The sequence below is a fragment of the Siphateles boraxobius genome, unplaced genomic scaffold (assembly GCF_051911475.1).
Source record: "Siphateles boraxobius isolate OS27281-9 unplaced genomic scaffold, OSU_SipBor_1 35, whole genome shotgun sequence".
Lineage (NCBI taxonomy): Eukaryota > Metazoa > Chordata > Actinopteri > Cypriniformes > Leuciscidae > Siphateles > Siphateles boraxobius.
Genome location: NW_027508975.1, coordinates 2,051,114 through 2,078,373, shown reverse-complemented (window position 1 = coordinate 2,078,373; position 27,260 = coordinate 2,051,114). Strand labels below are relative to the sequence as shown.

The following is a 27,260-nucleotide window of genomic DNA, read 5'->3' as shown; positions in this document are numbered from 1 at the left end:
TTACATAATCAAATGTAAAAATAAAACACTGCTTAGTTTTCACTGTATGAATTAAACGTATACTGATTCTTATTAAAGCTACAAAAGTTATTCAGCCAAGAGCAGTGTGATTTTTTATTTTCTTTTATCTTTTGTGCATCACCCCAGTTATTGCAAGCTGTTGCGATATGCGTATCGCGATATATACGTTTGCGATAATTTCGATAATTTCGATATATTGTGCAGCCCTAGTTATAATGATCTTCCGGATGCGCTCTCATATGTTATGAGATGCCTGCACTAGCTGTCCTGTATTTCTTCAAGCAATAATTCTGGGAGTGTGGCAAAAGACAAAGGTTGTCTTTAAATTCTGCCTGTATCTGTGTTTTATAGAGGCTTATAAAATTGATATGCCTGAGAGTTCTGGTCTTGGAGGCTTATTGGTCATATAACTGCATGGCACCCTTGAGGCTTTAATCATGCAAAATCAATGAATATTGGTAATAGTTTATGCACAGTGATATTTTTATCACAGTGATATGTTTTAATCATATTTTGAATTAGCTTGTATTTTTATATTTTTAGTTTTCATGTTAATTTTAGTTTAGCCTAATTTTTTTGTTTTTGTTTTTAATATTGCTATTTGGGTTAAATTTAGTTTTAGTTTTTATTTATTTCCAGTTAATAATTTTAAACTTTAAACTTGAAATGTTTTTAATAGTGTCAGTTTTAGTTAACATTAATAATAACCCTGGTATGACATATTCATATTTTGAATATATATTTAGTATATTTTTTTACCAGCATGTTTGATTACGATAATAAATGAATAATATGATGACAAATGCCAGTTTACAATATCAAACAAACAGCATAACAATTTTTTTATTTGTTTGTTTGTTGATTTTGATTGTTTTTTTAACAAGTCTGCGTCCACATTTACTTTAAAAATAAGGTGCAAATTACTTATTATAAATCACAGATTTGAATAAAGAACAAATAAAAATAAATTCTAGAAATATAAAAAAATGTTTAATTGAGTTTTCCAGGAAAGGAGATTTAATAAAATCTTAAAAATCATGGAAATATATACTATACTATACTATACTATACTATACTATACTATACTATACTATACTATACTATACTTCACTTCATATACATTTTTATGATCATCTAATTTCAGCAGATAGATATAAAATGTAATATAGCAATATATTGCTAAATATAATAGCAATAAGTCATAATGGTGCCTGATTTTTAAATTATTTGTTCTTTTGAGTCAGTTATTTTCAAAGAATCAGATGAAGCTGTTTACGGATCAGTCTAAATGATTCATTAAAGAATCAGCCTGAATCAAAAATAAGTATTTTGCACAAAAAACATATTTTGTTTATTTTGCTGTTGTAATTTGTATTCTTATATGTAATTCTTAATTACAGTTTATATTTACTCTAGTTCCATTCCTTTGTTCCTATCCTGCAGGTCTTTCCTTTTCTCCAAAGATGGAAACCCCAACAAGTGCAACGTTCACAATGAGACGGCGCTGCACCTGCTGTGTATGGGCCCGCAGATCCTGCTGTGTGAAGGAGCGCTTCAGCCGCGGATCAGCCGCCCACAAGAGGACCAACAGAACCGGGCCGAGTGCCTCCAGATGATCCTGCAGTGGACCGGAGCCAAGCTGGACAAGGGCGAGTATGAGAGGGTCAACGTCAACGCCACCGACAACAGAAAGAGCACCTGCCTGCACTACGCAGCGGCTGCTGGCATGAAGAACTGTGTTGAGGTAATAAGATTTGTACTTTCTTATGTAGGCCTCGAAATTGTGCATGCATTATGTGGTGTATTTTCACTCTTAAAGGGATAGTTCGCCCAAAAAATTAAAATTCTGTCATTACTTACCATCATGTCATTTCAAACCCATAAAACTTTCGTTCATCTTCGGAACACAAATTAAGATTTTTTTTAATGAAATCTAAGAGTTTTCTGTCCCTCCATTGACAGCTATGCAACTACCACTTTAATGCTTAAAAAAAAGTTCATAAAGAGATCTTAAAACTAATCCTTATGAATTGAGCGGTTTGAGACTCATTATACTCAACATGTTAAATGTATTCATCAGCTCACACACCAGTTGCTAGAGACCAATCAGAGTTTCCCATACGTTCATTTATTTGTGGCGGCCCGCCACAATATCAATGCTGACCGCCACACATTGATTTTCGATTGTTTTTTAATTTATTTTTTTACTAAGCCTATTTAAAATCATATTTGATTGCAGAGTGCCGTAGCGCATTCGTGCAGCACTACCTCTCGCTCGTCCCCCTCTCTCTCTCACTCACCCGTACGTCTCTGTCCAACACACCGCTGCACAAATCTGTCCAACACAGCGCTGTCAATGCTGGAGACCCAGTTATTAAAAAAAAAGTTATTAGCCAGCATGCAAGGAGCATAGCTAATAAGGAGAGCTAAATTATTGTTAGAATACAGCTGGATTTTCGAGGTTAGCATGCTGTATATATTGGCAAGAACCAATTAAGTTTGTTCTCGTATGTCAAGCAGGTTCAGTTGAGCTTCTGTTTATGTTCACTGATCAAGGTTTATATGTGAATAAACGCCTAATTTCAATCTGTTCATCAAATAAAGCGATTGATTTTCTTTAGAATATTTGGACTAAACCGCTCAATTCATATGAATTAGTTTTCCGATCTCTTTACCTACTTTTTGAAGTGTAAAAGTGGTAGTTGCGTAGCTGTCAATGGAAGGACAGAAAGCTCTCAGATTTCATCAAAAAGATCTTCATTTGTGTTTTGAAGATGAGCGAAAGTATTACGGGTTTGGAACGAGTGACACGAGTTATTAATGACAGAATTTTATTTTTTGGGTAAACTAACCCTTTAAAGTGCCCATAATATCCTATTTCGGATATTACTTTCATGCAGTGTGTATTGTAGCTGATTGTAAAAGAATGTAAAATGTCTGCAAAGTTTCAAAGATCAAAGTGCAGATAAATGGAGTTACTGTCTTCCAAATGAAACGAGTCGTCAGTAATTCCAATCTTACTTCCTGCACGAACATATGTAGGTTTGTAATAAATTTGCATAATGCCAGCCTATGGTCTTCATTGGCTGCCTGCGTACAATGTCTACTTTGCCCCGCCCTCAAACACTGTAGTTGTAGCTGAGGCCTGGAAGAGTTTGGTTCGTGTTGTCGACATGTCGAGAAGACGCTGTTTTCTGCTGCGAAAGCAAATCCACTTTGATGCTTTTCCAAAGGATGAGGACTCGGGCTCGAAATGATACGGTAAAACCGACACCATCGTTACTGTTCGCATCACTGCTTAAACAAGTGCTGAGGAAGATTCAGAGCCGAATTTCAGATATGGTAATGAGCATTTTGTTTCCGACAAACGTTGTAAACCACAGACTGGGCCATCTGACCAATCAGAGCAGAGTAGGCTCTCAGAAAGGCGGGGTTTAGAGAGACTGAGTCCTTTATCGAACCGTTTAGACACTGTGAGAAAAGAGCTGATGCTGCAATATGTGTTATGAGAAAATTAAAGTGACCTTGGATGTCACACATGTAAACCTATTGTAGGAGACTCCAAAACAACATTAGGAGCCTTTAAAGTCCCTGTGAAGTCAAAATTAAGTATGTGTTCTGAGTTTGTCACACCACAGAAAAATGTGTTATTAGCCACCCAGCCAAATTTGAATGATAAAAAAAAAGCCGGCAAGTACATAAAATAAGCTATCAAAATCTTGAAAAAAGGAGCTGTAGTCTCTGCTTTCAAACGCTGGGGGCGTATCCGCTGGCTGCGCTGAAACCACGCCCACTCGCGGGAAAGCTGCCGTCGCCACACTCAACTACAGCCGGAATGGATGCTCGCACGGTGGGCACGCACTGCCAATGATGTCGGCGCGACGAGACGATGAAGGCCGAGGCGGGAGATAGTCGGTTCGGCCCCATTCACCAGTAACAGCGGATTATCAGTGAATCCTAGTTGTCTGCGACAAAAGTTTATAAAACTATCTCGTGTAAAATGATCACTACAAAGGCGGGTTTTGGCGGTGATCCTCAGCTCTCTATCAAGGTGGCTCTTCACAACAATAAATCCACATCTTCTTGATGTGATCGTTTTTCGGAAATTTAAATAAGGACACCGATCTGTTTTGTATGGGGTCGCATCCAGGTAGTAACGTTACGCATTTCCGTGACGAAGGCATAGCTAGCTAGCAAACTGTAGACTGTAGTAACTAATAGTACTGACAATAGGCTTGTTCGACTTGAACCGGCGCTGCACAGACCGATCGGTTGATGACATCAAAGTACCGCGTGAGCGATTAGAGAGCAGACGGCTCCTTATGCTTTTGAATCGCTCTCGCGGTACTTTGATGTCATCAACCGATCGGTCTGCGCAGCGCCGGTTCAAGTCGAACAAGCCTACCAACTCGCGATAAGGGGAGGGGCCAGCTTCAGTGGCTCCAGTGCATCATCAAGTAGGGGTGTGTCCAGGAGCTCAGGCACTCCAGTGTGTCATCAAGACCCCGTTTTAGCCCCGCCCAAAAAATCCGTAACACAGCAACGGTGAAAAACTGTTTAACGGTCTAACTCCACAATCCAGTACTGGACAGTTCACAGTCTTCGTAATGTGTTTTAGCAATACATTTCTAACATTTATAATGTGTTTAGAATTTTTTTTTAGAATTGCCTTTACAGGGACTTTAAAATAGTATAATATATATCCATAAGGAACCTTTAACATCAATGGGGACTTTCCATTGGTTCTTTATAGTGGAAAACTGTTCTTCAGATTATTAAAATGTTCTACAGAGTAAGAAAAAAATGTTTCTAGATCTTTAGGGAACCAAACATAGTTATTTTATAGCATCTCTACGAAAACCCTACATTTTTAAAAGTTTAGTCTTAGACTCATTAAAACTCCAGGACCATACAAGATTACTTTTCTGTTTTAATTGTAGGATACTATGATTGATCATAGCATTGAAGCCTCTTGCTAAGAGCTAGTCTTGTGTGTTACAGCTGTTAGTGAAGAACGATGCAGATCTGTTCGTGGAGAACGAGGACAGGGAGACGCCGTGTGACTGTGCGGAGAAACGGCATCACAAGGAGCTGGCGCTCAGTCTGGAGTCCCAGATGGTTTTCTCTCAGGATGCTGGAGCTCAGGAGATCGAAGCCGAGTATGCCGCCCTTGACCGACGAGAGGTACGCCGGTGCTAAAAACTGTGCTTTCTCAGGTTAGATGCTGTGACATTTCGTTTTATATATATATATATATATATATATATATAAAATATGTGTATATATATATATATATATATATATATATATATATATATATATATATAGAGAGAGAGAGAGAGAGAGAGAGAGAGAGAGAGAGAGAGAGAGAGAGAGAGAGAGAGAGAGAGAGAGAGAGAGAGAGAGAGAGAGAGAGAGAGAGAGAGAGAGAGAGAGAGAGAGAGAGAGAGAGAGAGAGAGAGAGAGAGAGAGAGAGAGAGAGAGAGAGAGAGAGAGAGAGAGAGAGAGAGAGAGAGAGAGAGAGAATTTTAATACTTTTATTCAGCAAGGATGCATTAAATTGGTCAAAAGTGTCAGTTAATAATGTTATAATCTATAACAATAGAGTTCTATTTCGAATAAATACTTTTTTTTTTTTTTAAATCAAAGATTCCTGAAAAGAAATGCAGTCGGTTTCCACACAAATTATTAAGCAATATTGATTAAAAAAACATTAAAAAATTGTTTACGAGTTTTCAATGGTCCTTGAATGATCAATGAATGGTTCTATGCACGTTTTTCTGATTTAAACACTGATGCAATTATTTGCACTTTATCAGCATATTGTGTAATTAACTTATAATCGATTTGTTAATCGATTTACAGCCCAGTATTTAATAGGGGTGGGGGAAAAAATCGATTCTTAGATGCATCGCGATGCGGACGTGGACGATTCTGAATCGATTCACAAATGTCAAAAATCGATTTTCAAAAAAAAAAAAATTTTTTTTTTAGATATGTAGCCTATTTATAATGACGTAATATTGACGGAACGCAAAAGACGGAACGCGATGGCTGAGCGCGAAATCCAAACACCCTCCTCGTTAAAAGCTGACGTGTGGAAATATTTTGGCTTCTATGAAGTTGAAGGGGGAAAGGAGCTGGACAAGAGCCACACTAGTTGTAAGCTTTGTAGAATAAAACTAAAATATTTCGGCAACACGACAAATATGAGAAGCCATATGACACGTTTCCACCCAGAGGAGGAAAAACACTCGGCTGTACCGGAGCCGTTTCTCTCTATGGCTCTGGGCTGTACCGGTCTTCAGACGATTTCTGCTGCCTTGTCGAAAAATGCCACCCAAACGCGAATCGATCATAGATAATGTTGATTCATTCTCTATTGTTTCCATAATGGTGTAAATCTCACAATATTATGACATCGTTATTTCATTTTAATCAGGGTAAGTGTATGGGGAGCATATTTGGATATTTTAAATGAACTAGCAATTATCACATTTGATATAACAAGTAAAAATGATATTATTATATGAAATAAAATTATAATAAAATTCGAAGTTAAGAGTACAGTATAATGTACTGTTTTTATTTTTAAAACGGTGTGAAAAGTAAAAATTATCATCAAATATTCATCTTTGACCTGTCAAAGTTTCCTACAAGTATCCACAGCAAGGATGCATAGATTTATGGGCGTGTTAAGCAGAAGAAAAATGAGTCTGCACATGCACCAGTAAGTAGCACATCTCGATGGGTAGCATGAATCGTTAGAACACCTGTTGTTGTTATATTATTAATTTACTACAAGTATGCTGCTAGTTCAGGCACAGATTTATTTTCCTGTTGGTTCTTTGCAATGTTAATAAAATATATTGTACGTTAATTCTTTATGGGTCATTACTTTGTACTTTTAAAGCAAAGTATTTATATTCACACACACACACACACACACACACACACACACACACACACACACACACACACACACACACACACACACACACACACACACACACACACACACACACACACACACACACACACACACAAAAGATTCAGATAATCGATAATCGCTTTTGAATCGAATCGCAGGCCTCTGAATCGTAATCGAATCGAATCGTGAGGTGCCTAGAGATTCCCACCCCTAGTATTTAATATAGGTAGAAGTTTCCGTGTGCATGTTCGCTGTTATTTCTGTGCGGTGTGCACTGAAGAATTGAGCTCAAGATAAATCACAGCTTGGTAATGTAATGTCACATGATATTACATCAATCAAAAGTAGATAGACAGACTCATGATTGCTTTGCTGTTCCAGCCAGACCTAGCAATATCGAAGTTTAAAAAGACAAGCTTTATTAGTTATTTTTTTCATCACCTCTCTTAAATCCTCTTTGCTTCACACTTGTCATTTTTAACCTGTCGTTTATCCCTTCATCTTTCTTTCTCTCCAGCCATATGAGGGATTGAAACTTCAGGACTTGCGTCGCCTGAAAGACATGTTGATAGTGGAGACGGCGGACATGCTTCAGGCTCCTCTCTTCACGGCTGAGGCGCTTCTGCGAGCTCACGGTACGGATTTACTGCAGATACTGTTAAAATCAAACAATTCCACGTCAGCCAATGAGAACGCTACGTTTATATGCATTATATTTTACAATTGCATTACAAGTGAATCCCAAGACTTTATGAACTCACAATAAAAGGCTCTGCTGGTCTTACCATGTTCTTTTAGACATGTTCATGGTATTCTGTGAAACATAATGTAGTGCCATGTAAAATTATAATTTGATAACATCCATGTACCATAGTACTGCTGCAGTATTTATTATTATAAGAGATTAGAGATGAAATGGTTAATATATTGCAGAGGACTGTCGCTGTGCCAGCTGATCCATTTGATCAGTTAAAGTTATATGCCAAATTTGGTCAATATCCAAGATCGTTCATTCATCAAGATATTACAAGCAAAAGGGTTTGGCTCGTCTTTATTACTGAGCAAACTATAAAAAGCCTTTTTTTTATGTCACCTTAAGGTCAAAATTGGCAAATCTTATGTTTTTATGGAATATCGCAGTATTTATTATAAATTATTTATCAGTGCTCATCATTATTTTGTTAAATGGTGGGCGGGGGAACCTGTCATTCACATGAGATTGTCCACAACCATCCAAACAATTACAAAATCAAGCCCGCCCTACATTTTTTTCTCACTTGAAAGCCATTTCACGTTTGCAACTTTCATTTCATGCAGACTTTAATATAATTTTTTTTGAAAATTAAAATGACTAATGGCAGAATTCTGTTTGTATTTTATATGGCTGTTTTTGAGGAAAAACTCAGGTTTACATGGAATAAATTGCCTTTAACGCATCAAGCATATCAGGTGTAGGCCTATGTGATTTAAAAAAAATGGATGTTAAAGCTTAATTCTGAAGGCATATTTGAAATTATACTGAGTGATGTTTGCATATTATATCAGTGTGCACTACTTCTGAAATCCCTGGAGTGCCTTGATTATAGTCTTGAGTTTTCTTCCGGGAATGATTTCCATTACACGAGAGTAGATGTTAAAACTTCATGCTGATTTGTACTCGGCTTTCGCCAAGGTAAGCACCAACTAAGACGTAGCTTTACAGTAACCTATGCTTCTCCATCCATTTACGCTTCTTTCCATCTGGTGACGTGAATCTCCTTCTGTCTGGTGTTAATAGTGTATTTGCGCGTCAGCACACACAACGGCTGCAACCACAGTGCGGTCCCCCCATAACAACCCTCTGGATTGAGCGGAGTAGGGAACATCTCTAGGGTCTTCAAGTGGGCACCTTCCGTCCTCAGTGTTTCGTCGACTAGCCCACGACACCTCAAGAGGGCTCGACAGTGACTCTGGCGTCCCAGAGTCACCCCCCTCCGTCCCCCACTCAACTCAGCCCAGCTTACTGACCTCTACTTCCCTCTTGCTGCTGAGACCTAACCACAATCTCACAATCTCTCCGCAACCCAACCATACGCGCCAACCCGTTTGACTAAGGCTGTCGAGCCCCACTGGTGCGTTAATATGCAGTTTCAGTGGCAACGGTTCCGTATGGCATACCACCTACCGCAAAACACAATATCTGCCCAACCACCCGTCATTCACGCAATATACACAGGAACGTAATGACTGTAAATACTATACAACCTCTACAAATAAACCAACAGTGCTGCTGAGACCTAACCACAATCTCACAATCTCTCCGCAACCCAACCATACGCGCCAACCCGTTTGACTAAGGCTGTCGAGCCCCACTGGTGCGTTAATATGCAGTTTCAGTGGCAACGGTTCCGTATGGCATACCACCTACCGCAAATCACAATATCTGCCCAACCACCCGTCATTTACGCAATATACAGAGGAACGTAATGACTGTAAATACTATACAACCTATACAAATAAACCAACACCCTTCAAGTTTTCAAGAATTCTACGAAACCGTAGCATGGCGGCCTGTCCTCAGCCAGCTAGAATCTTTCCGTCTTAACCACAGCCAGTTGCTGCTCCTTTCTGCTGCTTCAGATAAGTTCTTTACTGTGCGACGCAACTCTTGACCACTGAATCCGACGTCTCTGAGGAACCGGGTTGTAGAGTGTGCCACAAAACCTCGACAACCCACTTCCACTGGATAAACCTGGACTCTCCATCCTCGCTGTTCTGCTTCAGTGGCCAGATGAGCATACCGCAATTTCTTCCTCTCATATGCCTCATCTACCGCATCCTCCCATGGCACTGTTAACTCTATCAGTTGAACAATGCGTGCTGATCCAGACCACAAAACAATATCTGGTCGTAGGTTAGTGGTGGCAATCTCAGGTGGAAAAATAAGCCGTTGATCAAGATCAGCCAGCATCTTCCAGTCCCTAGCAGCTTCCAGTTGTCCTGGGCGAGAATTGGTGTTAGCACCTTTTCTTGGTGGTTGCTCGCCTGGGCGGAGGAATATTGTCTTCTGCGTGTAATGTTTTGCTAGAACAGGCGACAACTTATTGGTCATACTATGCTTGCCTTCCAATGCTAAAGCCAAACATCGCAATACTTGGTCATGGCGCCAAGTAAACCGACCTTGGCTAAGAGCCACCTTACATCCTGTCAAAATGTGCCTTAATGTGGCAGGTGATGAACACAAAGGACAAGAGGGATCCTCTCCTACCCAGAGGTTTAGGTTCTGCGGTGATGGGAGAACATCATATGTTGACCTAATAAGGAAACTGATCCTACTCTCTTCCATTGACCAAAGGTCTTGCCAGCCCATTTTTCGTTGTTCCACACTCTCCCATCTCATCCACTCTCCCTGCTTGGCCTGGGAAATGGCCTTTATACATCTCATCCTCTCCTCCTGCTTTCGCACCTCGTTGACTACCAGCTTCCTCCTTTGAGCTGGGCCTGCCTTGTGCCATTTAGGAGGAGCTAAACTGAGCCCAAAACCCCCTCTTCCATGCTGTACCTGTCCCACGATATCCCCAATTTGAAGGTCAGCCTTTGCCTCTACTACAGATTTCTTTGCTGACCACTTTCTACCAGTTTTTACCACAGGGGCTGCCTCCCTTACACATTTGTCGCGTGACTCTGCTAAAGTAATTTCCAGTCTGACCTTGGCACACTTAAACTCCTCGGTTAAAGCAGAGACTGGCAGCTGCAATACTCCTTTACTATAAAGTCCCACTCTGCTGAGGCAGCGTGGAACTCCCAACCATTTCCTGATGTATGAACTTATTAACGCTTCCAGCTTATCCACTGTTGTCAAAGAAACCTCGTACACAGTCAGTGGCCACAGCAACCTTGGCAGTAGACCAAACTGAAAGCACCAGAGTTTTAGTTTGCCTGCCAGAGCACAGCTGTTTATGCTCTTCAACCCTTCCACTGCTTGTCGTCTAACTTCTCCCACTCGAACTGTGTCCTTTAGATCCCCATCGTACCATCTCCCTAGACTCTTCACTGGCTTCTGAGAAACTGTTGGTATTGCCTCACCATTAATGAAGAATATTTTATCTACTACCTTGCCTTTAACTATTGAGATGCTCCTTGATTTAGAGGGCTTAAATTTCATTCGTGCCCATTCGATATTATCTGTTAACTTCCCCAATAACCGATTAGTGCAGGCTACCGTTGTAGTCATGGTTGTCATGTCATCCATGTATGCTCTGATTGGTGGTAGTCGCATCCCAGAAGCCAAGCGCTCTCCTCCTACTACCCATTTTGATGCCCTAATGATTACTTCCATTGCCATGGTAAAAGCCAGTGGAGAAATGGTGCATCCTGCCATTATTCCAACCTCTAAGCATTGCCATGTAGTGCTGAATTCTGGAATTGAGAAACTAAATTGCAAATCTCCAAAATAGGCTTTCACTAAATTTATCATCGACATCGGTACCCTGAAAAAATCAAATGATGCCCAAAGAAGCTCATGTGGCACTGAACCATATGCATTAGCCAAATCCAGGAATGTCACGTGGAGCTCCTTCCTCTCCTTTTTAGCTGATTGTATTCGTTGCCAGATAACACTGATATGTTCTAAGCATCCTGAGAATCCTGGAATGCCCGCTTTTTGAACTGAAGTGTCAATGAAGCCATTCTTCAATAGGTAGGTTGACAATCTCTGAGCAATAATGCTGAAGAAAATTTTGCCTTCGAAGTTTAATAGTGAAATAGGGCGAAACTGACTGATGCTTGTAGCATCTTTTTCTTTGGGTATAAAGACTCCCCCTGCTCGGCGCCATGATCTAGGTACAACCTGCTTTTCCCAAGCCACTTTTATCAATTTCCACAGAATCCTTAGAACTCCTGAAGCACTCTTGTACACTCTGTACGGAACTCCATTAGGCCCTGGAGATGATGAAGCCCTTGCCTTTCTCACAACCTGCTCTATCTCTTTCCACTTAGGTGCACAGACCTCCATTTGGTATTCTGGTGGATTGACAGGTGGGATGTCTGACGGAATTGACATAGGCTCATGCCTTTTTGCATCTGTATGCGTTTCCTCCAAATATCTCTCTGGCTCAACCCTAGATGCTTTTAAAGTGCCATTCTTCTCACTGGTGAATAACTTCTTTATGAATTTGAATGGATCTTTATAGAAATTAGCCCTCGCACGTTCCTTCTTTTTGTAGCGTTTCCATAGGTGCTCAGCTCTGCGTAATGTTGCAAGCTTATCTTTTATGGCCCTTTGTAAGAGATTGAGTCCCTCCTTCTGACTTTGTTCCGCTCTTTTCCATTGCTTCCTCAGCTGTCTCCTTTCTCTAACTAACCCTTCAATTTTCTGCTGCCGTCTAGACAATCCAGGAGTAGTTTGTACTTTTTCCTTCCTTTTTTCCACACCAAACCTCTCACTTCCATATGCGTAAATGATGTCCCCAAATTTATCCAGCTTCTTTTCAACTGTACCAGTTAATCTTTCCAATGCAAAGCATAGATCTGTGTTTACCGTGTCCCATGCAGTTTTCTCACTAGCTCTTGGCTATCTAACTCCAGGCCTATGCCCGTTGAGGTTCTTTTCTCTCTTATGCTGGTGAGTCTGACCGGGTTCACAAGGATCAATGTGTTCATCACTAACTGTGCAAACCCTCATCTCCTCTATGACAGGGGTGCTGATATCCTGCGAACTGTGGTTTGCTTCCTGTCGCTGGATTTCATTCGACTGACTTGACTGACTCCGTAAGAAGTACTGATCAATGCGAGGCCCTTGTCCCTTCTCCCTCAAGCATTTCATTTTCCCTTGATGAATCTTGAAACCCCTGACCGTTGTCGCCTTGCTCCAGCCACAGACACAAGCTTGGAGTTCAATGGCTTTGCTAACTGCTGAACCTGAACTAGTCTTTTGTGAAGTACTCTCCATACTCATATCTGTTTCCATTCCAAAGTCGTTAACCATGTTGTCCACCATTGAGTCATCTTCCGCCCCTGCTCTCGCAGACTCTAGGGGTATTTTCCTCTTTAATTTTTCAGAAGCCTTGGGCGGGTGTCTCCAGCATCCTGTAAACACAGAGCTGGATACTGCCGACAAGGGTAGCTAACCCTTACCAGCCCCATTGGGGTCTCTTTCCTCCTGTCAGCTGTCTCTCCAGGCTGTCACAAGGTCTTTCCCTTGTTGCCAGCAGCACTATTCACCGCAGTCACTGGACGTATCCAGATCTTCATGATTTCCATTACACGAGAGTAGATGTTAAAACTTCATGCTGATTTGTACTCGGCTTTCGCCAAGGTAAGCACCAACTAAGACGTAGCTTTACAGTAACCTATGCTTCTCCATCCATTTACGCTTCTTTCCATCTGGTGACGTGAATCTCCTTCTGTCTGGTGTTAATAGTGTATTTGCGCGTCAGCACACACAACGGCTGCAACCACAGTGCGGTCCCCCCATAACAACCCTCTGGATTGAGCGGAGTAGGGAACATCTCTAGGGTCTTCAAGTGGGCACCTTCCGTCCTCAGTGTTTCGTCGACTAGCCCACGACACCTCAAGAGGGCTCGACAGTGACTCTGGCGTCCCAGAGTCACCCCCCTCCGTCCCCCACTCAACTCAGCCCAGCTTACTGACCTCTACTTCCCTCTTGCTGCTGAGACCTAACCACAATCTCACAATCTCTCCGCAACCCAACCATACGCGCCAACCCGTTTGACTAAGGCTGTCGAGCCCCACTGGTGCGTTAATATGCAGTTTCAGTGGCAACGGTTCCGTATGGCATACCACCTACCGCAAAACACAATATCTGCCCAACCACCCGTCATTCACGCAATATACACAGGAACGTAATGACTGTAAATACTATACAACCTCTACAAATAAACCAACAGTGCTGCTGAGACCTAACCACAATCTCACAATCTCTCCGCAACCCAACCATACGCGCCAACCCGTTTGACTAAGGCTGTCGAGCCCCACTGGTGCGTTAATATGCAGTTTCAGTGGCAACGGTTCCGTATGGCATACCACCTACCGCAAATCACAATATCTGCCCAACCACCCGTCATTTACGCAATATACAGAGGAACGTAATGACTGTAAATACTATACAACCTATACAAATAAACCAACACCCTTCAAGTTTTCAAGAATTCTACGAAACCGTAGCATGGCGGCCTGTCCTCAGCCAGCTAGAATCTTTCCGTCTTAACCACAGCCAGTTGCTGCTCCTTTCTGCTGCTTCAGATAAGTTCTTTACTGTGCGACGCAACTCTTGACCACTGAATCCGACGTCTCTGAGGAACCGGGTTGTAGAGTGTGCCACAAAACCTCGACAACCCACTTCCACTGGATAAACCTGGACTCTCCATCCTCGCTGTTCTGCTTCAGTGGCCAGATGAGCATACCGCAATTTCTTCCTCTCATATGCCTCATCTACCGCATCCTCCCATGGCACTGTTAACTCTATCAGTTGAACAATGCGTGCTGATCCAGACCACAAAACAATATCTGGTCGTAGGTTAGTGGTGGCAATCTCAGGTGGAAAAATAAGCCGTTGATCAAGATCAGCCAGCATCTTCCAGTCCCTAGCAGCTTCCAGTTGTCCTGGGCGAGAATTGGTGTTAGCACCTTTTCTTGGTGGTTGCTCGCCTGGGCGGAGGAATATTGTCTTCTGCGTGTAATGTTTTGCTAGAACAGGCGACAACTTATTGGTCATACTATGCTTGCCTTCCAATGCTAAAGCCAAACATCGCAATACTTGGTCATGGCGCCAAGTAAACCGACCTTGGCTAAGAGCCACCTTACATCCTGTCAAAATGTGCCTTAATGTGGCAGGTGATGAACACAAAGGACAAGAGGGATCCTCTCCTACCCAGAGGTTTAGGTTCTGCGGTGATGGGAGAACATCATATGTTGACCTAATAAGGAAACTGATCCTACTCTCTTCCATTGACCAAAGGTCTTGCCAGCCCATTTTTCGTTGTTCCACACTCTCCCATCTCATCCACTCTCCCTGCTTGGCCTGGGAAATGGCCTTTATACATCTCATCCTCTCCTCCTGCTTTCGCACCTCGTTGACTACCAGCTTCCTCCTTTGAGCTGGGCCTGCCTTGTGCCATTTAGGAGGAGCTAAACTGAGCCCAAAACCCCCTCTTCCATGCTGTACCTGTCCCACGATATCCCCAATTTGAAGGTCAGCCTTTGCCTCTACTACAGATTTCTTTGCTGACCACTTTCTACCAGTTTTTACCACAGGGGCTGCCTCCCTTACACATTTGTCGCGTGACTCTGCTAAAGTAATTTCCAGTCTGACCTTGGCACACTTAAACTCCTCGGTTAAAGCAGAGACTGGCAGCTGCAATACTCCTTTACTATAAAGTCCCACTCTGCTGAGGCAGCGTGGAACTCCCAACCATTTCCTGATGTATGAACTTATTAACGCTTCCAGCTTATCCACTGTTGTCAAAGAAACCTCGTACACAGTCAGTGGCCACAGCAACCTTGGCAGTAGACCAAACTGAAAGCACCAGAGTTTTAGTTTGCCTGCCAGAGCACAGCTGTTTATGCTCTTCAACCCTTCCACTGCTTGTCGTCTAACTTCTCCCACTCGAACTGTGTCCTTTAGATCCCCATCGTACCATCTCCCTAGACTCTTCACTGGCTTCTGAGAAACTGTTGGTATTGCCTCACCATTAATGAAGAATATTTTATCTACTACCTTGCCTTTAACTATTGAGATGCTCCTTGATTTAGAGGGCTTAAATTTCATTCGTGCCCATTCGATATTATCTGTTAACTTCCCCAATAACCGATTAGTGCAGGCTACCGTTGTAGTCATGGTTGTCATGTCATCCATGTATGCTCTGATTGGTGGTAGTCGCATCCCAGAAGCCAAGCGCTCTCCTCCTACTACCCATTTTGATGCCCTAATGATTACTTCCATTGCCATGGTAAAAGCCAGTGGAGAAATGGTGCATCCTGCCATTATTCCAACCTCTAAGCATTGCCATGTAGTGCTGAATTCTGGAATTGAGAAACTAAATTGCAAATCTCCAAAATAGGCTTTCACTAAATTTATCATCGACATCGGTACCCTGAAAAAATCAAATGATGCCCAAAGAAGCTCATGTGGCACTGAACCATATGCATTAGCCAAATCCAGGAATGTCACGTGGAGCTCCTTCCTCTCCTTTTTAGCTGATTGTATTCGTTGCCAGATAACACTGATATGTTCTAAGCATCCTGAGAATCCTGGAATGCCCGCTTTTTGAACTGAAGTGTCAATGAAGCCATTCTTCAATAGGTAGGTTGACAATCTCTGAGCAATAATGCTGAAGAAAATTTTGCCTTCGAAGTTTAATAGTGAAATAGGGCGAAACTGACTGATGCTTGTAGCATCTTTTTCTTTGGGTATAAAGACTCCCCCTGCTCGGCGCCATGATCTAGGTACAACCTGCTTTTCCCAAGCCACTTTTATCAATTTCCACAGAATCCTTAGAACTCCTGAAGCACTCTTGTACACTCTGTACGGAACTCCATTAGGCCCTGGAGATGATGAAGCCCTTGCCTTTCTCACAACCTGCTCTATCTCTTTCCACTTAGGTGCACAGACCTCCATTTGGTATTCTGGTGGATTGACAGGTGGGATGTCTGACGGAATTGACATAGGCTCATGCCTTTTTGCATCTGTATGCGTTTCCTCCAAATATCTCTCTGGCTCAACCCTAGATGCTTTTAAAGTGCCATTCTTCTCACTGGTGAATAACTTCTTTATGAATTTGAATGGATCTTTATAGAAATTAGCCCTCGCACGTTCCTTCTTTTTGTAGCGTTTCCATAGGTGCTCAGCTCTGCGTAATGTTGCAAGCTTATCTTTTATGGCCCTTTGTAAGAGATTGAGTCCCTCCTTCTGACTTTGTTCCGCTCTTTTCCATTGCTTCCTCAGCTGTCTCCTTTCTCTAACTAACCCTTCAATTTTCTGCTGCCGTCTAGACAATCCAGGAGTAGTTTGTACTTTTTCCTTCCTTTTTTCCACACCAAACCTCTCACTTCCATATGCGTAAATGATGTCCCCAAATTTATCCAGCTTCTTTTCAACTGTACCAGTTAATCTTTCCAATGCAAAGCATAGATCTGTGTTTACCGTGTCCCATGCAGTTTTCTCACTAGCTCTTGGCTATCTAACTCCAGGCCTATGCCCGTTGAGGTTCTTTTCTCTCTTATGCTGGTGAGTCTGACCGGGTTCACAAGGATCAATGTGTTCATCACTAACTGTGCAAACCCTCATCTCCTCTATGACAGGGGTGCTGATATCCTGCGAACTGTGGTTTGCTTCCTGTCGCTGGATTTCATTCGACTGACTTGACTGACTCCGTAAGAAGTACTGATCAATGCGAGGCCCTTGTCCCTTCTCCCTCAAGCATTTCATTTTCCCTTGATGAATCTTGAAACCCCTGACCGTTGTCGCCTTGCTCCAGCCACAGACACAAGCTTGGAGTTCAATGGCTTTGCTAACTGCTGAACCTGAACTAGTCTTTTGTGAAGTACTCTCCATACTCATATCTGTTTCCATTCCAAAGTCGTTAACCATGTTGTCCACCATTGAGTCATCTTCCGCCCCTGCTCTCGCAGACTCTAGGGGTATTTTCCTCTTTAATTTTTCAGAAGCCTTGGGCGGGTGTCTCCAGCATCCTGTAAACACAGAGCTGGATACTGCCGACAAGGGTAGCTAACCCTTACCAGCCCCATTGGGGTCTCTTTCCTCCTGTCAGCTGTCTCTCCAGGCTGTCACAAGGTCTTTCCCTTGTTGCCAGCAGCACTATTCACCGCAGTCACTGGACGTATCCAGATCTTCATGATTTCCATTACACGAGAGTAGATGTTAAAACTTCATGCTGATTTGTACTCGGCTTTCGCCAAGGTAAGCACCAACTAAGACGTAGCTTTACAGTAACCTATGCTTCTCCATCCATTTACGCTTCTTTCCATCTGGTGACGTGAATCTCCTTCTGTCTGGTGTTAATAGTGTATTTGCGCGTCAGCACACACAACGGCTGCAACCACAGTGCGGTCCCCCCATAACAACCCTCTGGATTGAGCGGAGTAGGGAACATCTCTAGGGTCTTCAAGTGGGCACCTTCCGTCCTCAGTGTTTCGTCGACTAGCCCACGACACCTCAAGAGGGCTCGACAGTGACTCTGGCGTCCCAGAGTCACCCCCCTCCGTCCCCCACTCAACTCAGCCCAGCTTACTGACCTCTACTTCCCTCTTGCTGCTGAGACCTAACCACAATCTCACAATCTCTCCGCAACCCAACCATACGCGCCAACCCGTTTGACTAAGGCTGTCGAGCCCCACTGGTGCGTTAATATGCAGTTTCAGTGGCAACGGTTCCGTATGGCATACCACCTACCGCAAAACACAATATCTGCCCAACCACCCGTCATTCACGCAATATACACAGGAACGTAATGACTGTAAATACTATACAACCTCTACAAATAAACCAACAGTGCTGCTGAGACCTAACCACAATCTCACAATCTCTCCGCAACCCAACCATACGCGCCAACCCGTTTGACTAAGGCTGTCGAGCCCCACTGGTGCGTTAATATGCAGTTTCAGTGGCAACGGTTCCGTATGGCATACCACCTACCGCAAATCACAATATCTGCCCAACCACCCGTCATTTACGCAATATACAGAGGAACGTAATGACTGTAAATACTATACAACCTATACAAATAAACCAACACCCTTCAAGTTTTCAAGAATTCTACGAAACCGTAGCATGGCGGCCTGTCCTCAGCCAGCTAGAATCTTTCCGTCTCAACCACAGCCAGTTGCTGCTCCTTTCTGCTGCTTCAGATAAGTTCTTTACTGTGCGACGCAACTCTTGACCACTGAATCCGACGTCTCTGAGGAACCGGGTTGTAGAGTGTGCCACAAAACCTCGACAACCCACTTCCACTGGATAAACCTGGACTCTCCATCCTCGCTGTTCTGCTTCAGTGGCCAGATGAGCATACCGCACTTTCTTCCTCTCATATGCCTCATCTACCGCATCCTCCCATGGCACTGTTAACTCTATCAGTTGAACATGTCACAGATATTCCTCATTTAAATAATTAATATGCAGAATAAAGGGGCGGGGCCTGGTTGAGTTAGTTAGTAGTGTGTTAAAACTGGCGGTTATGGTAAGGGGCGGGACATTTCCCAAACACACTCGAAACGCTTGACCAATCACAACACACTGGTCCAGCCGACCAATCAGAGCACGGTGTGCTTTTCTGAAGGAGGGGCTTTATAGAGACAGGAACTAAACAGAGCGTTACTGACAGACTGGGAAGAGAGGAGCTGCAACAATAGAGAATGTGTTTTTTAACATTCAAGCATGAAAACATATTCTAGTACACTTTTCAGTTTGTTTATAAAAAATATTTAAAAAATGAAGCTTTGTCATAATTCTGGAGGAAATCTCTTCCCTTATTTCATTTATAATATTTTCTAACATTGTGTTTGACTATGCCTGTAGGTCAAAAATGCTGAGAACCACTGCATTACAGGAACGTTTTACCTGTCAGTAAGTTTCAAAACGTCTTTTCTGCTGTACAGACTGGGACAGGGAAAAACTTCTGGAGGACTGGATGTCTAATGCAGAGGATTGCTGCCAGCGCTCAGGTGTCCAGATGCCAACTCCCCCACCGAGTGGCTACAATGCTTGGGACACTCTGCCTTCACCCAGAACTCCCAGAACCACTCGTTCCTCCGTCACCTCGCCTGATGAGATCAGCCTGCTGTCTCCTACTGACGGCCTTGCTCTGGTTACATTCATCTCTGTGCATGACATCATGATCCACATTCTTCATCATGAAAACATATTGACACAGTCTGTTCAATGTTTCTTATGCCCATGTAGTGTGGAATTTGCATGTGCACCATATCTGTGTTCGAGGACCCTGTGGACATGTCGTGTGGACACGAGTTCTGCCGGGCATGCTGGGAAGGGTAAGCATTGGAATATAAGTTTGTTTTAAAGCACAAGCTCAGATCATGTTTGTGTTCAGTTGTCATCATAATACATCCATTACAGTTAACTACTTACACTACCGTTTCATAGTTTGGGGCCAGTAAGATTTTTTTTAAAGAAATTAATAATTTTATTTGTCAAGACTGCATTAAATTGATCAAAAGTGACAGTAAAGACATTTTATAATGTTACAAATTTCCAATAAATGCTGTTCTTTTTAAACTAAAAAAAACTTAAAGTTTCCACAAAAATATTGATATTAACATTGGTAATAATCAGAAATGTTTCTTGAGCAGCAAATCAGCATATTATAATGATTTCTCAAGTATCATGTGACACTGAAGACTGGAGAAATGATGCTGAAAATTCAGCTTTGATCACAGGAATAAATTACACTTTCAAATATATCCAAATAGACAATATTTTAAGCGGCAACAATATTTCACTTTATAAGTGGTTTTGCTATTGTTTTGATCAACCAATTGCTGCTTTCAATACAATAAAATCAGACTTTTGAATGCCCTGGATTATTTTGCAATAAACTTCAAATATATTAGCTTTTATACTTATAATCACTAACTATGAGTCAGTAGCTATAGATTTTAGTACCATTTGATTATGGATTTCGGAGTGCTTCATGGGATGATTTTTCTTGTTCTTTTTTTTTTGCTTAAAAAGCAATGCTGTTGTGAATTTTTTTTAAAGTCCTGTGGAGAAAATGGATAGAAAAACACTTCCACTGAAAAAGCACTCTATTGCACTATATTGTGAGTTGTTTATGATCCATATATTCATAACCTTTAAACACTGTTTGTCTGGATGTCAGGTTTTTGAATCTGAAGATCCAAGAAGGGGAAGCACATAACATCTTTTGCCCTGCTTATGACTGCTTCCAGCTGGTTCCTGTGGAGGTCATTGAAAGCGTTGTCTCCAGAGAGATGGATAAGCGCTACCTGCAGTTTGACATTAAGGTACAATTGGAGCTCACTAAGCCCTGGAAACCATTTCAGAGCTGCCATTTCTTTTCTCTTATCATAGACTGTCTGATGCTGGCTTCGAATCGAAATGCTGACAGCGGCCTGCTGTTGGTTGAGTTTTTGCCAGAGATTGTTTGAGCAGAAAAGCTTTTGTAAACACATTTGCTAAGAAGTCAAATGTTTGATTGTTGGGTAAATATCACGTCGATTTGATTTGGATGATTTAAAGTTTCAAATTGGTTTTGGGTATTGGGTAATTTACGTCATCCAAAACAAATAGCGGTTTTCAACACATTTCTTTCCATCTCCAGGCTTTTGTGGATAATAATCCTGCCATTCGCTGGTGCCCCGTAGCCAGATGTGAAAGAGCCGTACGACTGACTAGACCAGGACCTGGAGCCTCTGACTCCCGGAGCTTCCCTTTGCTCAAAGCCCCCGCTGTAGACTGTGGGAAAGGCCATCTCTTCTGCTGGTATGTTAAAGAGGGCCTATTATGCCCTTTTACAAAGGTTTTCATGCTTGTATATTAAAGAAACATATTTTTCACATTGTCGCAGCTCCTCTCTTCACAGTCTGTCAGTAACTGTCCTGTCTCTATGAAGCTTCTCCTTCTGAAATACGTAATATGCTCTGATTGTTCGGCTGGATCAGTGTGTTGTGATTGGTCAACCACTTTGAACGTGATTGTACAATGGAGGCGTTTCAGGGAGTTCAGAAACACTGACACTGATATAGAGAATAACTCCCTTTGAGGGACTTTGTGATTTGTAACTATGCAGAGCTTTTTCATGCTCAAACTAAAAGTTCAACATGTACAAAGCATAATGGGTCCTCTTTAACCAGCTGTTTCCTTTATCTATGCATAATTTCTTTGTCTTCAGTCACACTTACTAGGTCTGATATATTTGTTATTGTAGGGTCTTAAAGCAATGTAAATCATACAAGAGAGTTCAGGTTATATTCGGAACCACTTTTTACAAGTTTTCTTAAAGTTTTATTTTTTTAAACGATTTCTTCCCTTTTCAATTATTATAATGTGTCCTGACATTTTACATGCAGAGACTTTTGAAATTTATAAAAAAAAATCGAATAAAAATACTTTCAAAGTAAAGCATAATACTGTACCTTTTTCCCATTGTAGTTTTTTGTGTGTGATTTTTTTTTTATAGTAATGGGAGCTTGGGGGGATGGTGGATACAAAACCCCCTAATGATTTAAAAAATGAACTTTATTTTAAATAAATTATAAATATTATTTGTTTCTTTTGATTTTGATTGAAAAATATGACATGAACACATTCTTGACATCTTTCATGAGATTTACCAGATGTTAATGTGCATCCTACAAAATCCCATGTGTACCTCTTGGTTTTCTTCTCAGGGAGTGTCTTGGTGATGCTCATGAACCCTGTGACTGTGAGACATGGAAGATGTGGCTGCAGAAGGTGTCTGAAATGAAGCCTGAAGAATGTAGGAACTCCAGACTTTATTGTATTGTTCTTCCAGACCATGCATTTAATCAAATGACCTTGCATTACCGTTTGACCTGCATCTTTATTAAATGGATGTTCATGACATAACCTGCTGCGGTAGGTTTTGATATTGAGCTCCTCCCTGTGTCTGAACAGTGGCCGGTGTGAGCGAAGCTTATGAAGATGCTGCCAACTGCTTGTGGCTGCTCACCAACTCGAAACCTTGTGCCAACTGCAAATCCCCCATCCAGAAAAACGAAGGCTGTAATCACATGCAGTGCTCGAAGGTCAGTGCACAATGGCTTATGTGGAGAAAAAACATCTGCAGCCATTCGAATGTCAGCCCGCTAAACTCGAAATGGGAACTCTCTGAAAATTATCAACTGTTACATTATGGACTAAAAAGGTCAGACTTCCTCAATGGAGAAGCTGGTAATCACACATATAGGGCACATTTATTAAGATTCAATATTTGATTCCTAAAAAATTATCAAGGGCATTTTTACCTTAATGAGAGCATTGTTTTTTAAGCATTTAAAAACTCAACATGTTGTCCATTAATGCAAAAAACATACATTTAATCAATTGACTGAAAGAAACTGAAGTAGATTATTAATATGCTTTGTGTAGATTTTAATTGCAGTTTTGCAGTGTTATTTGGTACAACAGCACGAAAGCAATAGTGATTTAAACTATTTTTAATATAATTTGTACAAACAAGAAATTAATATTGAGTACATTTCATTTTAAACACAACATGGCCAGCTGTTCTATTGATGAGCAATAATAGCACTCTTGGAAAACGACATGTACATGAAAATAGGTATTTCCATTCAGAGATATTTTTGCCATATTTTAAATATCTAGAAATATCTATTTTTGTCATGTTTATGGCATGTTGTATCTAAGCTAGAGGAAACTCAGCACTGGAAAATTGTATTAAACTGATGATTTTTTTTGATTTTTTTTTGGACCTAAAACTAATAGCTCCCTTCATAACGGTCTTGACAACAAAATTGCACAGGCATTAATGAACATTTACATAGTATTTGTATTTGTACAAGATGTATGTGTGATGCAAACCGACCCTTTGACGTCAGAGCAGGTGTTTGAACAAAGGCAGAGCGGAGGTCATATCCTCACTGTTTTCTTAATGAAGGCTTAACTAAGGCTTTGATTGACAGGCGCAGGGGGAGGGGAAGCTGTTCACACCATCATCCTGTGAAAAAAACTAAACGAATGTTGAATGCTCACGTGGTGATTATTTATTTAGTCAAATACAAATGGTCTTGTACTATCTAATCTTTGGTTATTTTAGCACACTCATTTGTTGTTTAGTAACATTTATGCTGATTTAAATCTGTTGATGGTTTATGTCAGTGACTACGACCCTGGTTTATGCCCTTTCACAAAGTCTTGATTTTGTTTTTTGGCCTCTACTAGAATAGCTTTTCATGCTTTAATATAAACACCCCCCCCCCCCCCCCCCCCACCCCGACCATATTTTTAACATATCACACTGTCAGTAACGAACTGTTTAGTTCTTGTCTCTATGAAGCCCCTCCTTCTGAAAAGCACACTGTGCTCTGATTGGTCGGCTGGATCAGTGTGTTGTGATTGGTCAACTTCAAGTGTGTTTGGGAAATGACCCGCCCCTTACCATAACCGCCAGTTTCAACACACTACTGACTAACTTTATAGCTGCTTAGTGCTTGCTTATACTGTATGATCCTGCTCATAATTTCTGTCTTGCTCTCCGTTCTCATCTCGATCTCTGTTCAGTGCAAGTATGATTTCTGCTGGATTTGTCTTGAGGAATGGAAGAAACACAGCTCCTCTACCGGAGGATACTATCGATGCACGCGCTACGAGGTCATCCAACAGGTGGAGGAACAGTCCAAGGAAATGACCGTGGAGGTACTCGTGCCTGAAAGGAGTGTACACACACAGCAGCCATTCAACCAATGCATTTACTTGGAGCTTTTGTGATTTGTTTGTGGACTGCCCTTAATGGTTTTAGTGAATAAAGTCTCAAAACACTAAACGTTTACTTTCAAGGTTCATTTTTCTAATGTGTAACATGTAACAAAATAGGTTCTGCTTTAGTAGCCAAAAGTAATGTCTGGTCTAGGAAAATTGACATCTTCACCTATTAAAAACATTGTTAAAGATTTTGTATCTATATTGCGTAGTTGTGCTTGGAGTCAATAGTTTTGTGATAACACAATGAAACATGCCAAATTGTGCAAACATCATTTTTGGCCAGGTTTCTTTGTCATACAAAGAAACCTATGAAATATTAATAAGTGATTATGTTGTAGGCAATGTATGCTTTTTTTGTGAGCTTTTTGTTTTTCTGTGCATTTTTCTGCATAGTAAAATAAAACCTGTTGCTGTAGTTTGCCTTTTTTTGCCAAATAATTTTGTGAGATAAATACCTTAACCAAGTTTAGTGTTTTGTTCTTCCGTCATTTTTAAAATACATAAAATATCCTCACATTTTGATGGATTAATCGAACTTGTAGGGTTATTAAAAAACAAATATTCCCTCTATACATCACTTTTGGCCACAACTGTATGTGGTTGTGTGCTTGAATTTCAGTCTTGAAGTTGGGAGTCACTCTTGCTTTTATGTTTTGTGTCTCGCAGGCAGAAAAAAAGCACAAGAGTTTTCAGGAACTTGATTGTTTTATGCATTATTACACACGATACAAGAACCACGAACACAGTTACCAGGTAGGAATATTTATGTAATGAATGTCTTTGATGCATTCCAGTTTTCGCCCTACTGTTTGTTGACAGTCACTCATCAAAGGTGATTTCCTTTAAACTAGTTAGAAGAAAGACTCCTGAAAACAGCCAAAGAGAAGATGGAGCAACTGAGCAAAGCTTTCATTGGAAGTGAGTAGGAATTTGATTAATCAGACCATGTCAGACATATTTTACACTCTTTACGAAAGTTTTAAATGTTATTATAAACCGATGCATGGTGCATTTTGAATAATATGAATATGTAAAAATGTCAATGTATCTGTTTCTTTAAGGGGACGGAGCCCCACCTGACACCACGTTCATTGAGGGCGGTGTGCATGAACTTCTCAAGACCCGACGCATCCTTAAGTGCTCTTATCCGTATAGTTTCTTCTTGGAGCCCAAAAGCACAAAGAAAGAAATATTTGAACTTATGCAGGTTCTGAGATCATTATTCATTCACTGCTTAAAGGGATAGTTCACCCAAAAATGAAAATGATGTCATTAATGACTCACCCTCATGTCGTTCCAAGCCCGTAAGACCTCCGTTCATCTTCGGAACACAGTTTAAGATATTTTAGATTCAGTCCGAGAGTTTTCTGTCCCTCCATTGAAAATCTATGTACAGTATACTGTCCTTGTCCAGAAAGGCAATAAAGACATCATCAAAGTAGACCATGTGACCTCAGGAGGTTAGTTAGAATTTTTTGAAGCATCGAATATACATTTTGTTCCAAAAATAACAAAAACGATGACTTTATTCAGCATTGTATTCTCTTCCGGTTCTGTTGTCAATCCGCGTTCACGAGGCCAGTGACGCTGATGACGTAAGACGCTGCTGACGTGTTATCTGGTGTGTTCGTGTATTCAAAAAACATGCAAGTCTTCCCCTGTGTCGAAATCCTTAGACATGTTTGCAAAGATTGTTTTGTTTACAGCGTGCGTCTCCCTCAGACTGTAAACGAAACTCGGGCGCACCAGATAACACTTCAGCTCGTCTTACGTCAGCGGACTCATGAACGCGGATTGACAACAGAACCAGAAGAGAATACAATGCTTGGCCATCACGTGTCACTTTCACTTTCATTTAATCCAAGTCTTCTGAAGAGACATGATCGTTTTGTTCGCTTCATATGATGGACAGTTTTGTTTTAGGCTTTTATTAATTAATATTAATATTAATCTATTATTATTAATTTATATAATTAATTAATATTAATTTAGGCTTGACATTAACACCCATCAACCCCGCCAAATGTAGTGTAGTTTAACGCAGTCACTCCTACTAGTCACTTTGGCAGGTTGAATTTTACATATAATTTGATACATTTTTCAAATGTAGTCTTTTAAAAAGGCATCAGAAATAATAAACTAAGTGCTAAGTAGTGTTGTCAAAAATAAAGTTTTTTTTTTCTATAAAAATCCATACTGAAATACACAATACCAGCTGCTCTCTCTCTCTCTCTCTCTCTATCTCTCTCTATCTCTATCTCTATCTCTATCTCTCTCTCTCTCTCTCTCTCTCTCTCTCTCTCTCTCTCTCTCTCTCTCTCTCTCTCTCTCTCTCTCTCTCTCATCTCTCCGACAGCGGGTGACACACAAACCCGCCTCTCCTCACTCACTCGTTTCAGATGCTCCAGACAAACACAAACACACACAAAATAATACCAAAAAGTCGGTCTTGGTGAGTATTCACGCAAACACAGTCAGTTATGTTTTAAGTGAATGTAAACAGTTGAGAAAGAAAATGCATGTGTAACAGTATAATGGATCTGTGGGTCAGGTCTTAAAGTGATAAAAGCCTAATATACCTGCTGAGTTAATATCAAAAATATCTATATGGCCATTTTCGTCAAAATTGTGGCCAGTGAAAATGCTAAATGGCTAGTAACTTTGGAAAACCACTAGCCACAGTGGCTTGTGAGCATTAATGTTAATGTCAAGCCCTGCCTGTAAAGATTAATCCGCAAACATAAATGGAAGCTCAACCATACTTTCTTTACGGGTGAGAATGAAACTCATTGGTTCTTGAGCTTCATTTTACTATATTTGAGTGCTCAATGTATGTTTGCTGATCAGTGT

At 41.1% G+C, this 27,260-nt stretch overlaps 1 protein-coding gene across 2 annotated transcripts in view; it reads left to right on the top strand.

Annotated features, from left to right (window-relative positions):
• Positions 1-27,260, top strand: part of ankib1a (ankyrin repeat and IBR domain containing 1a) — a 42,874-nt gene that overhangs the window by 7,676 nt on the left and 7,938 nt on the right. For both annotated transcript variants that reach the window (XM_077195804.1, XM_077195803.1), the window contains exons 3-15: positions 1,465-1,765; positions 5,023-5,205; positions 7,470-7,587; positions 19,565-19,773; positions 19,869-19,957; positions 20,806-20,950; positions 21,268-21,428; positions 22,337-22,425; positions 22,584-22,714; positions 24,210-24,344; positions 25,077-25,163; positions 25,262-25,328; positions 25,472-25,617. In XM_077195804.1, the coding sequence (XP_077051919.1) occupies positions 1,465-1,765; positions 5,023-5,205; positions 7,470-7,587; positions 19,565-19,773; positions 19,869-19,957; positions 20,806-20,950; positions 21,268-21,428; positions 22,337-22,425; positions 22,584-22,714; positions 24,210-24,344; positions 25,077-25,163; positions 25,262-25,328; positions 25,472-25,617 (1,861 nt within the window). The remainder of the gene's footprint in view (positions 1-1,464; positions 1,766-5,022; positions 5,206-7,469; positions 7,588-19,564; positions 19,774-19,868; positions 19,958-20,805; positions 20,951-21,267; positions 21,429-22,336; positions 22,426-22,583; positions 22,715-24,209; positions 24,345-25,076; positions 25,164-25,261; positions 25,329-25,471; positions 25,618-27,260) is intronic.